We start from the raw sequence: 14,910 nt of genomic DNA on the forward strand, positions 1-14,910 counted from the left end.
TCATTGGTGATGACAAACCTGGACTGCCAAGCTTACCTAACGAGCTTCAACACGATGTCTCGGTTGGTTCCATATCTGGTAACCCCGGAGCCAAGGAGAATCACTCGTTTCATCGGTGGGTTAGCCCCCGAGATTAAGGCAAGCGTGAAGGCCTCTCGGCCAACGACCTTCAGATCTGTGACCGACTTATCTTTGTCCCTCACTCAGGATGCGGTCCGGCAACGGTCGCTGAAGAACAAAGAAGCCGAGAAGAGGAAGCGTGAGGACGATACCTCACGAAGGTCGGGCAATTGACCCCAACTCATTTGTAGTTGGGTATTATCGATGTGACCCGTTTAAAACTTGTTTTGTTGGCTTAACGCCTTTGGGGGCTTAATGACCATGTCCCGGATATCCTTGGCAGCATTTACGAATGGCCACGACCTTGACATCCCGGTGTAGGCGTACACCCGGCATTATGTCTATAACTATAAAGGTATAGCCGTTGGTTACCCGCCACGGTGTTATATGCTATGTGGTGTGTCTGTTAAACTTTAACCCGGCACGACCCGGTCGACCGAACGCATAGCAAACATGTAATTCTTTACAAGATTTAATTATAAATTATCCCAAGTTATAAAAGAGTTTGTGCCTTGTGCATTCAAATCAATTTTAATAAACATTTTACAAAAGTGTCGGTTGAATGTATTTACCAGTGTAAACTGACGTATTTTCCCAAAAAGATTAACTGCAGGTACTAAACGTAATCGGCTGGCTATAGCTCCTTAGCATCTTAAAGAGTCTCGCAAGCTTTTGATGCCTTGTCTGTTGAACAATACTTTTTATTATTTTGATCCCCCTGTGGATACCTTTTGACTATTTGTGATACATTCGATATTACAATCAATGGTTGAATTATATTTATCTTTATGCTTCCGCTGTGCATTCATATAATTATGTGGTTTGACTATATTGTTGCCAACTACGTCACGATAATCCCCCACCGGGCCCACCGGTGAGACACGTGGAAATCGGGGTGTGACAATGTTGCTTCATTTTTGGCGTCTAATATTATTTTGGTGTTAATTACATTCATTAACTACTTGGAGTTTTATTGTTTCTTGGATCTGTCATGTTGAATTAATTGTTTTTGTGTCACATAGATAATTTTTTTGGCGTTATGGCGTTTCCCAGGTCAATTTATTGGCATTCGTGTTGTTGTTAATATTTTCATAATATTACAATAAGACCAAATGAAAACAAACTAATAGTAACAAATTTTAGATTCATCATCATCAAATTGTAGATTGGCATATAACGCCATCACCTCATCTGTTAAGGCTGTAACACTTCTCATCTTTTGAGGGTTTTGGCGTTTTGTTTTTAATGGCGATTAGTCAATTATTGGTGTTTTTAATAATACATTGTTTTGGTGTTTTTATAGTAACAAGGTGCTTTGCCAGGATCCGTTCTCACAGTTTTCATAATATTAACCCCCGACCCCTACCCCGGGAGTGGGTGCCGCGAGATCCAGATGGGTGGTATCGGTGTTTATTAAGTTAGCAGCGGAATACATCAGGACCATAGTTAGGAAATATTTTTATCAGAGTTAAACACCAAACTTTTTATAATAATAAATCATTGGGGTAAAACCCAAGTTCATTTGCCAATACATTTGTAGGGATAAACCCTAATTATTGAAAACAAAAACTCCTTTTTATTTAGGTAACTTTTATAGCCACTTTTCCAAGCCTTCAGTGCTCTCCAGCTGGCTTCTATTGGCTTATATATATATTCAATTACTCAGTCAGTACTGTCAACACCTGACTTGTGGGTCATATTACTCATTGGCTATCTCATTGTCCAATGGTAACGTCTTCCACATTTTGTACACAAAACCCCAACATACCAGCGATAATTGTAGAATCACAAATACTCAATTACTGTTAAGTGTAATTTAAAACATTTAAGGTTTTGGTAAAACATTTTGACTCATAAAAATATATTTGCAAAAAGGTGACAAAAAGAAGATGTGCTCACATTGTAGACTTAGGTGATACTACTATAGCTTCCTAGTGATTCTCCTGGTTATTATCTATTAAAATTAAACAATGCACACGTGTTAGTAAAATAAACCAAATCACATTAACCATACAACTCGAGACAGAATTCCAATGAATGAGTCAGGCAGAGCCTTGACATGCATTACGGAATCCTAAATCAATCGAGTGTAACATGAGACAGAACTCCAACGACTGAGTCAGGTAGAGCCTTGACATGCGTTACGGAGCCCTAAATCGATCATGTAGGGTAATAACAGGGTTATAGTACTTACAACGAGGCAGAGCTTCGCTTTATAGTGAGTATTATGCCCGGGTATTATTTCTACTATTCAGAAATTGAGAGAGAATTTTAGATTTTGAACGAGTTGAAATGAACTCGTCGACCTCTATATATAGGCCAGATTTAAGGCGGCTCGCGCCCCGCGAAGAAGACAAGGAAAGCCTTCGCGGCCCGCGAGGAATGACGGTTCGAGTATAGCCTTAGCCAGTCATTGGCCTAGATTCGGTGAGTCACATGCCACGAGGCACCATGTAGTGTCGAGCAAGTAAAGGAGCTCGCGCCCCGCGAAAAACCAAGGAGGTCTTGGTCGCGCCCCGCGAGAAACCTATAATCCTTGTTTATCTTGATTTTTATAAGTATAAGGGTATTTCGGGCTCGTTTCTCGCGTACGGGGTATATTTAGGAACGTTTTAGGGTCACGTTAAGGACTCTAGGAAGGCTGTTATATCCTCCCCACCTTGTTTTAGATCTCATCCTCGAGGTCTACTGGAACAGGTGTGGGTATTTCCTTTGCATCTCTGATTCGAGTTCCCAAGTGTATTCTGGTCCTCTCTTGGAACCCATTTTACTTTGACCAGAACTAATCTCTTGTGTTTGAGATTCTTAATCTTTCTATCTTCAATCTGAACGGGTTTCTTGATAAACTTAAGTTTCTCATTTACCTCTATGTCTTTAAGAGGTATCACAAATGATTCGCCTGCTAAGCACTTTTTGAGATTACATACGTGAAACACATCATGTATTCCTGCCATTTCCTCTGGCAGTTGTAGCTGATAGGCTACAGGTCCTATTCTTCTAATAATCTCAAAAGGTCCAACATTCCTGGGGCTTAGCTTTCTTCTTTTAACGAATCTGACTATTCCTTTCCATGGAGAAACTTTTAATAATACCTTATCTCCTACTTGAAATTCTAAAGGTTTTCGTCTGTTATCTGCGTAACTCTTTTGACGATCTCGTGCTGCTTTTAGCCTTTCCTTGACTTGAATTATCTTATCCGTTGTTTCTTGCACTATCTCTAGTCCAGATAATTGTTTTTTCTCCAATTTCTGCCCAACAGACTGGAGTTGTTCACTTTCGTCCATAAAGTGCTTCAAATGGTGCAGCCTTAATGCTTATATGATAGCTGTTATTGTAGGAAATTCTATTGATGGAAAATGGTCGTCCCAATTTCCTCCAAAATCAATTACACAGGTTCTAAGCATATCTTCCATCGTCTGAATTGTCCTTTCGCTTTGTCCGTTCGTTTGTGGATGATAAGTTGTGATTAGATTTAACCAGGTTCCCATTGCTTTTTGGAAACTTGTCCAAAAATGAGAAGTAAAACAGCTATCTCTATCAGATACAATAGATAAAGGAATTCCATGTGATGAAACTATTTCATTTACATATAGCTTGGCTAACTATTCCATACTGAAAGTTTCCTTCACTGGTAAGAAATGAGCAGATTTGGTCAATCTGTCTACAATCACCCAGATTGTATCATTTCCTTTTCTTGTCTTGGGTAATTTGGTAACAAAGTCCATTGTTATTAATTCTCATTTCCATATTGGCATCTCTAACTGTTGCAATAATCTTAAGGGTTTCTGATGCTCGACTTTAACTTTTGAACAAGTTAGACATTTAGCAACATAGTTTGCTATATCCTTTTTCATTCCTATCCACCAGAAATTCTTTCTTAGATCTTGATACATCTTATCACTTCCGGGATGTATCGTATACTTAGACTTATGAGCTTCTTCTAGAATTCTGTGGCGTAGGTTTCCTTGTTTAGGTATCCACATCCTTTTTCTTATGGAACTTCCAAATTCCATCTGTTCCTTATTCTAATTCCTTAATCATTGCTTTTAAACTTTCAGCATACGTTCTTGGTGCCGTCGGTAATCGAGAATGCTTTTAAACTTAATCATTGCTTCTAATTCCTTAATCATTGCTTTTAAACTTTCAGCATTGTTTAGGTACTTTATGGTCATCTTCAGTTGAAGGTTTGCGAAGACAATTGTGCTTGATTTTATATTTCTAGAATGGTAAATTTAATTTATGTTTTGTTTATGATGGTGTGTTCTTATTTGCTTGTAAATTGTTAGTGCTTATGATTATTCTATTTTGAAACCATACGTTCTTGGTGCCGTCGGTAATCGAGATATCATGGGTAGAACTAGAATTGGGTAAGTGTTAATTGATCATCGGGTAACAACCTCACGTTCTAGGAATCTGAGTACTTAGTTCCCTTTTATCACAACAAGTAATTGCACATGAACTATGTCTATGTAGTTCTTTCTAGTGAATGATAGCACAAATGTTGAAGCAAACTGGAAACTAAAGGTGGTCATTATTCTCTAATCTGTTTACAACCAAGACTTCTCTTCTACAATTTATTTAGTTAAATTTAGTTCTAAAACCAATTCACTCAAATCAACTCTTGAATTTTACTTTACTTGCAATTAGTTTAATTTTAGTTAAGTTAGATAATCTTTTAAATAACACATATTCCACAAACTCCCTGTGTTCGATACCTACTTACTGCTAGCTAATTAGTTGTATTTGGATTAAATTTGATTGTAACCACGACATCACGTCAAATTTTGGCGCCGTTGCCAGGGAGTAGTGCGCAACGTGTGTTATTTTTGTTCTTTTTACGTTTGTTATTTTTCTGGTTTACGATGGGTGTGTTAGTGTGCAGGTATTCACAGGTGCATGCGTACTAGAAGCTCTCACAAGCTTTCACCATTAGCATTTGATCCGGAAATCGAACGAACTTTGCGAGCAAACAGAATTTTGTTAAGGGAAAACATAATTAGCGGTTCACCAACAACACCGGTTACACCACTTCGATACATGGATCCACCACCACCACCACCTACTACGGGTGAACCTGTACCACCTTTTATACCAACATCCACTCAACCTTCACCAAATACCACCATTCCAACCACTACCACCGAACCCACTTTACTTCATAATGTTACACCAACCAACACCACACAACCCATTACCACTCAAGAAGAACCAACCATTACTTTCAACCCTTCTACTACTATTCCACCATTGTCCCATTTCTTCCCGGGTGCGGGTCAATCATATTCAAACTATACCATAGCACCAAATTCAACCATTGTCCACGCCACTTCTACTTTTAGACCTTCAAACCAGTCGGGTTTTCAATACTCGACTCTTCCATTTGGGCAATCTTTGGGAATTCAAGGAGATGGTTATGATGAGGGATATGAGGATTTTGAGGGCTATGATGAAGATGGTTATGCTTATGGAGGTGATGGGGATCAAGGAGAGTTCGGTTATGTGCAAGGTCAATCTCAAGTAATGCCAAGTGTTGGTGGAATGCCACAACAACAACAACTTATACCACAACACATTAGACCATGACCACAAGGGCCACAAATTTAACGTCCCATACCATTGCAACAAGTTCGTCCACCGAATGTTCAACAACAATTCCAAAGACCAATTCAAAACCCACCGATGCCACAACAACAATTTCAACAACCATTTACACCACAAGGACATATTCCAAGACCAATGGGTCCTGTTCGTCCAAGGGGTCGGTTTGGTGTACCAAGAAGACATCTTAGAGAACATGTGAGGGGTATTGAAGCGCATTTTAGGCCGGTGATTACCCATAATCCTTCACCGGTAGTCATTCCTCATAACAACCAAGGAAGAACTTTTGAAGTAAGAACAAATTCCTTGCAAAGTTTGCCGAAATATAAGGGGCTAGCAACGGAGGAGCCTTATTTCCATTTGGAGGCCTATGACTCAATTTGCAATACTCTTGGGAGTCAAGGTTTTTCGGCCGATGATGTCAAGTTGGTCTTATTTCAATTTTCTTTGGAGGATAAGGCAAAGAAGTGGCTCTACACTTTGCCTTCAGCATCTATTTATACTTGGGCGGATATGCAACAAATTTTCATAGACGAATTCTACACCGCCCAAAAGACCAATGATGCAAGAAAGGGGTTGAGGAGTTTTCAACAACAACAAGGCGAAATGTTTCATGAAGCCTTTGAGCGCTTCAATATGATGATCAAGAATTGCCCGCATCATGGAATTGAACTTTGGGAGTTGATGAATGCCTTCCACGAGGGGTTGTGTGCTGAAGATGCTCGTGATCTAATGTCAATCACAAATGGTACTTTTGGCACGAATTACGAGAATGGTGATTGGGAGTTCTTGGAACAAATGGCAATTACATCAAAGAGGAAAGCTCAAGCATCAAGGAGAGCACGACCGGCCGTTAACCGAACACAAGTGCATACGGTTGACGATGGTAATGTTCAAACCTCTAATCAAATTTATGATGTGTGTGCTATTTGCAATGAAATAGGTCATGCGGCTGAAAATTGCCAAGGAATGGTGGAAGGGCAATATGAGGAAGTCCATGTGGTATAAGGTCAAGGAGGGGGGTGGTAGAAACTATAACATGACTTCTAACACTTACCACCCCGGGTTGAGGAACCACCCAAATTTTCATTATGGGAACCCTTCAAATCAAGCAAACCCTAATTTCCAAGGTAACCAAGGTAACTATGGTTCGCGCCAACCTTACAATAACCAAAGTGGATATCGAGGTGGGAACAACCAAGGATACCAAAGGCAATATCAAGCGGGTCAAGAACAAGGGGGGTCTTCGGGTGAAAATGAGATGATGGATATGTTGAAGAGCATGCAAGTGGAAATGCAAAAGAGAAACCAAATGGATGACGCTCGCATACAAAAAGACGAGGCCCGAGACAAAGCGATTCAAACTTTGACCACCCAAATGGGTCAACTCGCAACTGAAGTGTCGGAATTGAAGAAAAAAAAAGGTCAATTACCAGGCGACACTAAGGTAAACCCGTCTCATAGTACTTCAAGAGGTAATAATGTTAATATTCACCATGTAAGTGTCTTGAGAAGTGGGAAAGAGTACAAAACCAATCCTTCACCGGATTTGGTTGAGGGGGTGGTTGAAGATATAACGGGTCAAGATAGTGAGGAAGAAAATGAACCAACTATTGTTTCTTCTAAAAAAACCCAATTTTGAAAAACTCGAAATTAATAAAGAACAAGAAAAGAAAAATGAAGATGAGGGAACTAGTCAAGTACCATTTCCCTCGGCTTTATTAGATCCGGGTAGGAAAAATTTCATTTCAAAACGGGGTCCTCAAAAAGAGGAAATGTGGGAGGTTTTTAAACAGGTTAAAATCAATCTACCTTTACTTGAAGCAATCAAACAGGTACCCGCTTATGCCAAGTTTTTAAAGGAATTGTGTACCCAAAAAAGGCAACAAAAAGTGCCTAAATTGGTAGATTTAACGGAGCGGGTAAGTGCAGTATTGAAAGGAGATCTTCCTCCTAAGCTACAAGATCCCGGAACGCCTCTCATAAACATCCAAGTTGGAAATTTTCAACCTGCAAGGGCGTTATTGGATCTTGGAGCCGGAGTAAGTATCCTACCGGGGGGGGGGGGGTTGTATGACTAATACGATTTTGGTCCATTGAAACGGGTTGAGACAACGGTGGTATTAGCCGACTTATCTCACAAACTTCCCCGGGGTATTGTCCGGGATGTGATAGTTAAGGTTGACGAGTTTTATTATCCCGTGGATTTTCTTGTGCTAGATTACTCATCTGCAGACCCAATTCAACAACAAAATGTTATTTTGGGTCGGCCATTTTTAAACACCGCACATGCCGTTATTGATTGTTGATATGGTACGGTCGACATGACATTCGGTAATAGAAAGATGAGATTAAATGTTTTTACTAATGGTACTGACGTTTATGGTGATGAGTGTTTTCTAGCAGATTTCATAGAGGGATACGACCCGAAGGAGTTCGAGGAAGAAATTTTGGGTTCTTGTGTTTGTGACGTGTCTTTGCAGGTTCATGCATGTGAGTTGGAGATAGAAGAGAAAGAGCAAGAGGCTCTTGCGGTGAAAGAAGGAAGACCACTATGGACCCACCAAACGGATACCTTACCGGTGGAAATTGATTCGGGCACAAAGCCTTCTTTGGAATGTCCACCAAGTGTGGAATTGAAAGAGCTACCAAAGCATTTAAAGTATGCATTTTTGGGGGAGAATGACACCTTACCGGTAATCATAGCTTCTAATTTGGCGGTAGCTCAAGAAGAGGAGCTAATACGGGTGTTGAAGGCTCACAAGGTTGCAATTGGGTGGACGATAGCCGATTTAAAAGGTATTAGTCCATCCATTGTGATGCACAAAATCATTACAAGTGAGGATGCAAAGCCAACCCGTGAAACACAAAGAAGGTTGAACCCAAACTTGAGAGAGGTGGTAAAGAAAGAAGTTATCAAGTGGTTGGATGAAGGGATCATTTATCCCATTTCGGACAGTGCGTGGGTAAGTCTGACTCAAGTAGTGCCTAAAAAATCCGGCATCCAGGTAATAAAAGACGAACAAGGTGAGCAAATTGCCACCCGCCCGGTCACCGGGTGGCGAGTTTGCATTGATTATAGAAAATTAAACGCCGCTACCTCCAAAGACCATTTCCCGTTACCCTTCATTGACCAAATAATTGAAAAACTTTTCGGTCAAAAATATTATTGTTTTTTGGATGGGTACTCGGGATATAACCAAATTGCTATTTACCCGGACGACCAACACAAAACCACGTTTACATGTCCGTATGGTACATTTGCTCTTCGGCGAATGCCATTTGGACTATGTAATGCCCCGGCCACATTTCAAAGATGTATGATGAGTATATTTTCGGATATGGTTGGGGAATCTCTTGAAGTGTTTATGGACGATTTTTCCATTTTTGGCCCAAGTTTCGAGTCTTGTCTTGACGAATTAGAAAAAGTTTTAAAAAGGTGTGTTGAGACAAACTTGGTGCTAAGTTGGGAAAAGAGCCATTTTATGGTTCAAGAGGGTATTGTGTTGGGGCATGTGATTTCGGACCGGGGAATGGAGGTAGACAAAGCAAAAATTCGGGTAATTTCATCTCTACCCCCACCAAAGAATGTTAAGGGGGTGAGATCATTTTTGGGACACGCGGGGTTCTATAGAAGGTTTATTAAGGGTTTTAGTGTAATTACAAAACCTTTATGTAATTTATTATTGAAGGACGTTCCATTTGATTTTATTGACGAATGTTTGCAAGCGTTTCATGTGTTGAAGGAACAGTTGGTGAAGGCTCCTATTTTGCAACCACCGGATTGGTCAAAGCCGTTCGAGATTATGTGTGATGCTAGCGACACGAACATTGGAGCGGTTTTGGGTTAAAGGGTTGATAAAAAGCCGGTGGTGATCTATTATGCAAGTAAAACTTTGTCCGAGGCGCAACTGAACTACACCACAACCGAGAAAGAATTATTAGCGGTGGTGTATGCCTTGGACAAGTTTAGATCTTACATTGGGGGAGCAAGGTGATCGTGTATTCGGATCATAGTGCGGTCCGATATTTAATGGAAAAGAAGGATGCAAAGCCCCAGTTGATTCGTTGGGTGCTTTTGTTGCAAGAGTTCGAACTCGAGATTCGGGATAAAAAGGGGTGTGAAAATGTTGTAGCGGATCATTTGTCCCGGATCCCATTGGAAGGTGTTGATGACCCGAGCGAAATTAATGAACGGTTTCCCGATGAACAATTGTTAGCCATTTCTACTTTTGTTGCACCTTGGTATGCCCATTACGTGAACTATTTGGCCAAGGGTGCAATTCCGAATCATTGGACAAAGAAGAGGCGATAACAATTTCTTAGTCAAGTAAAGCAATGTATATGGGATGAACCGGACTTGTTCAAAATCGGACCCGATCAAGTGATACGAAGATGTGTTCCCGAAACTGAAGTTTTAAAAATCTTGACCCATGCTCATTCATCGGCATGTGGAGGGCATTTTAGTGGGAACAAGACGAGTTATCGGGTGTTATCTAGTGGGTTTTATTGGCCCATGATTTTCAAGGATTCCTGCGACTATGCCCGAAATTGCATAAATTGTCAAAGAGTGGGAAGCATTTCGAAACGGGATGAAATGCCGTTACAACCAGTTTTGGTAGTGGAGGTATTTGATGTTTGGGGAATAGACTTCATGGGTCTTTTTCCAAACTAAAATGGGTTTTTGTACATATTGGTTGCGGTTGATTACGTTTCAAAATGGATTGAAGCTGTCGCTACAAGGACCAACGATCACTCCGTTGTATGTAAGTTTGTGCAATCCCATATTTTCGCTCGATTCGGTGTGCCTCGGGTGATAATAAGTGACGGTGGTTCACATTTCAAGAAGTTCAATTTCGGGAAGTTGTTAAAAAGATACAATGTGAATCACCGTGTTGCTACACCGTACCATCCGCAAACAAGTGGACAAGTTGAAGTGTCCAACCATCAAATTAAAGAGATTTTAATGAAGACGGTGAGAACGGATAGAAAAGATTGGTCAAGCAAACTTGATGATGCGTTGTGGGCTTATCGAACGGCCTACAAAACTCCACTTGATACAAATACTTATCGAATGGTGTATGGAAAAGGGTGTCATTTGCCTATGGAGTTAGCACATCGGGCATATTGGGCGATTAAAACGGTAAATGCCAACTATGACGAAGCGGGTCGGGCGCGAAAGCTACAATTGAATGAGATTGAGGAAATACGGGATCAAGCCTATGAGTGTGCATCCGCATACAAAGACAAACTAAAGAAAGTTCATGATGCAAAAATAAAGAAAAATAACTTCGAAGTGGGTCAAAAGGTGTGGTTGTATAATTCAAGGTTGAAGATGTTCGCTGGAAAACTCAAAAGCAAGTGGATGGGTCCTTACGTTGTCCGAAGCGTGGGGAGATTCGGTGATGTCGATATACAAGATGAACAAACAAATAAGCAACAAACGGTGAACGGGCATCGGCTCAAACCGTATTTGGAAGGTAACGACATCAACAATCTCGAGCTTGACAAAGTGGGTTACATTCTACGCCCATTAGATGACGAAGAAAAGTGAAAGAGGCCCAGGTTTGGTGTTTGTAAATATTTAGTTTAGTTTATTTTGGTTTAAATAAGTTCCGTTTAAACAGGTGTCCGAAACAAGTGTGGGGAAATTTTTACGAATTTCCCGAACATAGTGTTGAGGACAACACGGGATTAAAAAAAAAAACAAAACAAACAAACATAAAAATTTTGTAAGTTAAAAGCTTGTGTCGGCCCCCCTGTGCCCAGTACCCGCCGTAAGCTTTACGGCGGCTAGTGAACAAAAAAAACACCTTACGGCACGTAGGTACTGTTTTACGCCAAAGAATTTATGCCCAGTGATCACCGTAACCTACGGCGATCGCCGTAGGCTACGACGACGAGTGAAAAGGTGGGGTCAGGTCTGTTGTCGTATATATAAAAAAATATCCGAAAATAAATAAATAAATAATAATAACTATTTTAATAAAAACAAAAACAACAATAACCCCCAACCACACAAATCGATTGAAACACCCCAACCACATGTCATACTTTTCTTTTCCATCTTCTTCACTCTTCTTCCTAAGAACCCTAGCCACCATAACCTTCAAAACTCCATAACTTTTTCAAAACCTATCTGATTTTAGTGATTCTTGAGTCCATCTTGGGTGAAATTTCACAAGGATTCTAGTTTTATACTCATATCTCGAAGAATCCTTTGTTTTTGGGTCGGATTTACACATAAGGGTGCCGAAAATTTTGGGGTTTTTGTGGGTTTTTGTGTAAACTTCAAGAACTTGTTATTCTCATCTTCTACAACACTAAGGTATGCAATTTCTTGTCATCCTTTGAAGTACATTGAGGTTTGTAAGTTCTCATTATGTTTTTGCTTACACACTTGCTTGTATGAAATAGATGGTAGGATTTTGTGAACCATTGAGTGCTATGGGTATAAATGTGTTTGATGTCTAGTGAAAATTTTTAGAAAAATTCTGATTTATAGGGACATCATGCCGAATTTTTGTTTGAAAGAATGAATTTTTGGTTTTTGTACATCTATACCCATAACATAAAGCAAGTGTGGGGAAGATTGAGAAGTTGAACTAACTTGAAATTGTTTTGTGTGGTTTATGAATGTGTGTAGGTATGGTGACGAAAAAAGGAAAATCGGTTGCAAGTTCGTCTAATGAGCCTCAAGGGGATGATGTACAACAAAAGAGGAGGAGATTGACACGGATAGGCGACCCGGACTCGAAGGAGGATGCACCTCCAAGGGGTCCTAAGCCGGATTGGACATCCGGTTCATTGCTAGACCAACCTGCGGAATGGAGAGAGGATTTATTTCACGAACAAATGAATAAACTGAAACAAAGGGGTGAAGCATTCATTTGTGAAAAGGAAATCCGTGAAGCTGATTTTGGGCCGTTCGGGATAACGGCAAAGTTTAAGGCATTGGGCTGGGGGGCAGCTTTGAAGTGTTATGATGGTGAGGTGAAGAAGATGTATGACACCCAGATTCAAGAATGGATGGCCTCACTCGAATGTCCCCCGTTCAAGGCTCCAAAACAGATCAAGCTTATCGGCTGGTGTAACAGGGTCAAGGTTGAGATGTCCTATGATTCACTACGTCGAATAGCGAAGTTTGATGACGGCCTGACGTGTGCGCGACTGATGTGGGGTAAAATACACATATTTGTCCCGTGTAAATTTTATAATTATTGTATAGTTATTTATTCTTTTTAGTTAGTTTTAGTATTATATTATATTATATTGTGTTTTGGCAGGTCTTGGTGCAAATGGAGCAAAAACGAGTAATAAAGAAATATCCAGCTAGTTGAGTAGTGTAGACCGCCAGGGACCGAATAAAAATTGCCGTTATTTTTCTCGAGTGGGCCGAGCCCGTTATCTCTAATGGAGGCATATTTGATATTATAATTGTTGTGGGGCCACCAAACATCTGAGCCTAGCATGATTATGTGAAAAGGGGATTTTTAGGCTTTAATGAAACCCCAAGGAATATAATAAGGCATTAACATGGGATGCAAGTCTTGGACTTGCTGGACGCACGAAGATCAGCCTTGGGGGCTGCCAATTTATTAAACATCATATATATTGGGCTTTGCAGAATTTTTTGTATGCTTGTGAATATTTTATTTATGAATATATAAAATAACACAATCAGCCATATCTATGGCCCAATTAATTTTAGTTGGACGTGCATTATTAGAAGGAGATAAATAAATCTTAGACGGCAGACTAGAGGGAATATACCCAACATCAAATCATACGAAGATCACAGACGAATTGAGAAGGAGCCGCACATTATTATTCTACGAACATCAGTGGAACGAATTGTCAGGAATCATTGGAGACAAGTGGGAAGCTTAGAGATCAAAGAATTTACGGGTTCTACCTTTAGATTTCTTTTATTTTCTGGTTTCTTATTTTTATTCAATGAATTCTTTGTTGAACTTCTTTGATTTGTTTTCGTTTATGAACATGCTTGGCTAAACTTTTATGCCACCTAGACTTAGTTGAATGGATTGAATAAAGTTTTTACCGTTTTCGTTAATTGCATGATTGTTATGGGTGATTGTGTTTAGTAAGCGGTTTGATTTAATGGTTTGATGTGTATGCGTACTTTGAATTGGTTTATTGTTATTACTTGCTTCATATGATTCTTAGTGACGGTCTATATCACAACATAGAGTCATATTAGGGTTTAGGGTTTCGGTGAGGGTCTATATCATGTTAGAAAACCTTCACTCTTTAGGGAGAATTGCGCAATAACCCCTAGAAGTAATTGGTAATAATTTGCTAAGTCTTAGTGTTATACTAGTCCTAATACCTGGGAAGTGAGGGGCTATTGGTAGGTCTTACCCGGCGAATTGCTTTAGATAGTCCTTGGAAAAGGTCATGTCTTGGTTTACCTGTCAGTCTTATTAGTCTATCAAGTCAAATTAATTACTTCAAACTACCCTAGATCTAGGATTGGAAAAGAATAGGTCAACATTAGGGTACTTACACAATAATTAGACAACTGGAAAGGCGTCTAATAACCGGTAGGATTAACGGCCTAGGTAGTTCCACAGGTTTCTCCTTGAGAAGGGTCGAGGGGCTTAGTTGGTTCTTAATAGGTTTAGTACTTTAAGATCCCGGTTTCATAATTCATGCACTTAACTTAATCGGTAATCTCTTAAAAACAATCCAGGATTCTTGTCTAGGTGGTCTCGTTCTCATATAAGAAAGGTCCTCAGTCTTTATTCATCTTTAGTCTAGTTCTAGTTTAATTTAGTAGTTTAATATAGATTTCCTAGATTTTCCGTAACCCCCCCCCCCAAACAAATAAACAAGTTAAGTCGTGTCTGTCAGCGTCTGTCAGAGTCTAGTTTACGTGATTAATAGAGTCTCGTGGTTCGATATCCGGACTTCCTAGGTTATACTACATTGATCGGTACACTTGCCGATTGTGTGGTTTTAGGTCGAGTCTAGAATTAAAGCTTTTTAGTGTCTAGCTTAGAGAGTCTAATTTAGTTAATTTTTATAGTCTGTTTAGCACACATCAGCGACTACACATATTTTTACAATGAAATTACACACGATTTGGTTTTAAATTTATAAAAGGTCATGCATAGTAATGTTATGACCCCGAGATCTATGGACGTAGTTTTTAAAAGGCTTAGTTTTGCT

At 39.8% G+C, this 14,910-nt stretch overlaps 1 protein-coding gene and 1 non-coding gene across 2 annotated transcripts; one reads left to right on the plus strand and one right to left on the minus strand.

The window, feature by feature from the left end:
- Positions 1 to 6,280: 6,280 nt before the first annotated feature.
- LOC118490943 lies at positions 6,281 to 6,386 on the minus strand. Its single transcript, XR_004890168.1, has one exon. It is a non-coding gene; the product is annotated as a small nucleolar RNA R71 (small nucleolar RNA).
- A 5,376-nt stretch (positions 6,387 to 11,762) lies between these two features.
- LOC110927611 lies at positions 11,763 to 13,792 on the plus strand. The gene is made up of 3 exons (XM_022171138.2): positions 11,763 to 12,046; positions 12,365 to 12,898; positions 13,005 to 13,792. Exons 2-3 carry the CDS (start codon positions 12,367 to 12,369, stop codon positions 13,052 to 13,054), a joined length of 582 nt encoding a protein of 193 aa, XP_022026830.1. The 5' UTR covers positions 11,763 to 12,046; positions 12,365 to 12,366; the 3' UTR covers positions 13,055 to 13,792.
- Positions 13,793 to 14,910: the final 1,118 nt, after the last annotated feature.

Source organism: Helianthus annuus, chromosome 3 (genome assembly GCF_002127325.2).
Source record: "Helianthus annuus cultivar XRQ/B chromosome 3, HanXRQr2.0-SUNRISE, whole genome shotgun sequence".
Lineage (NCBI taxonomy): Eukaryota > Viridiplantae > Streptophyta > Magnoliopsida > Asterales > Asteraceae > Helianthus > Helianthus annuus.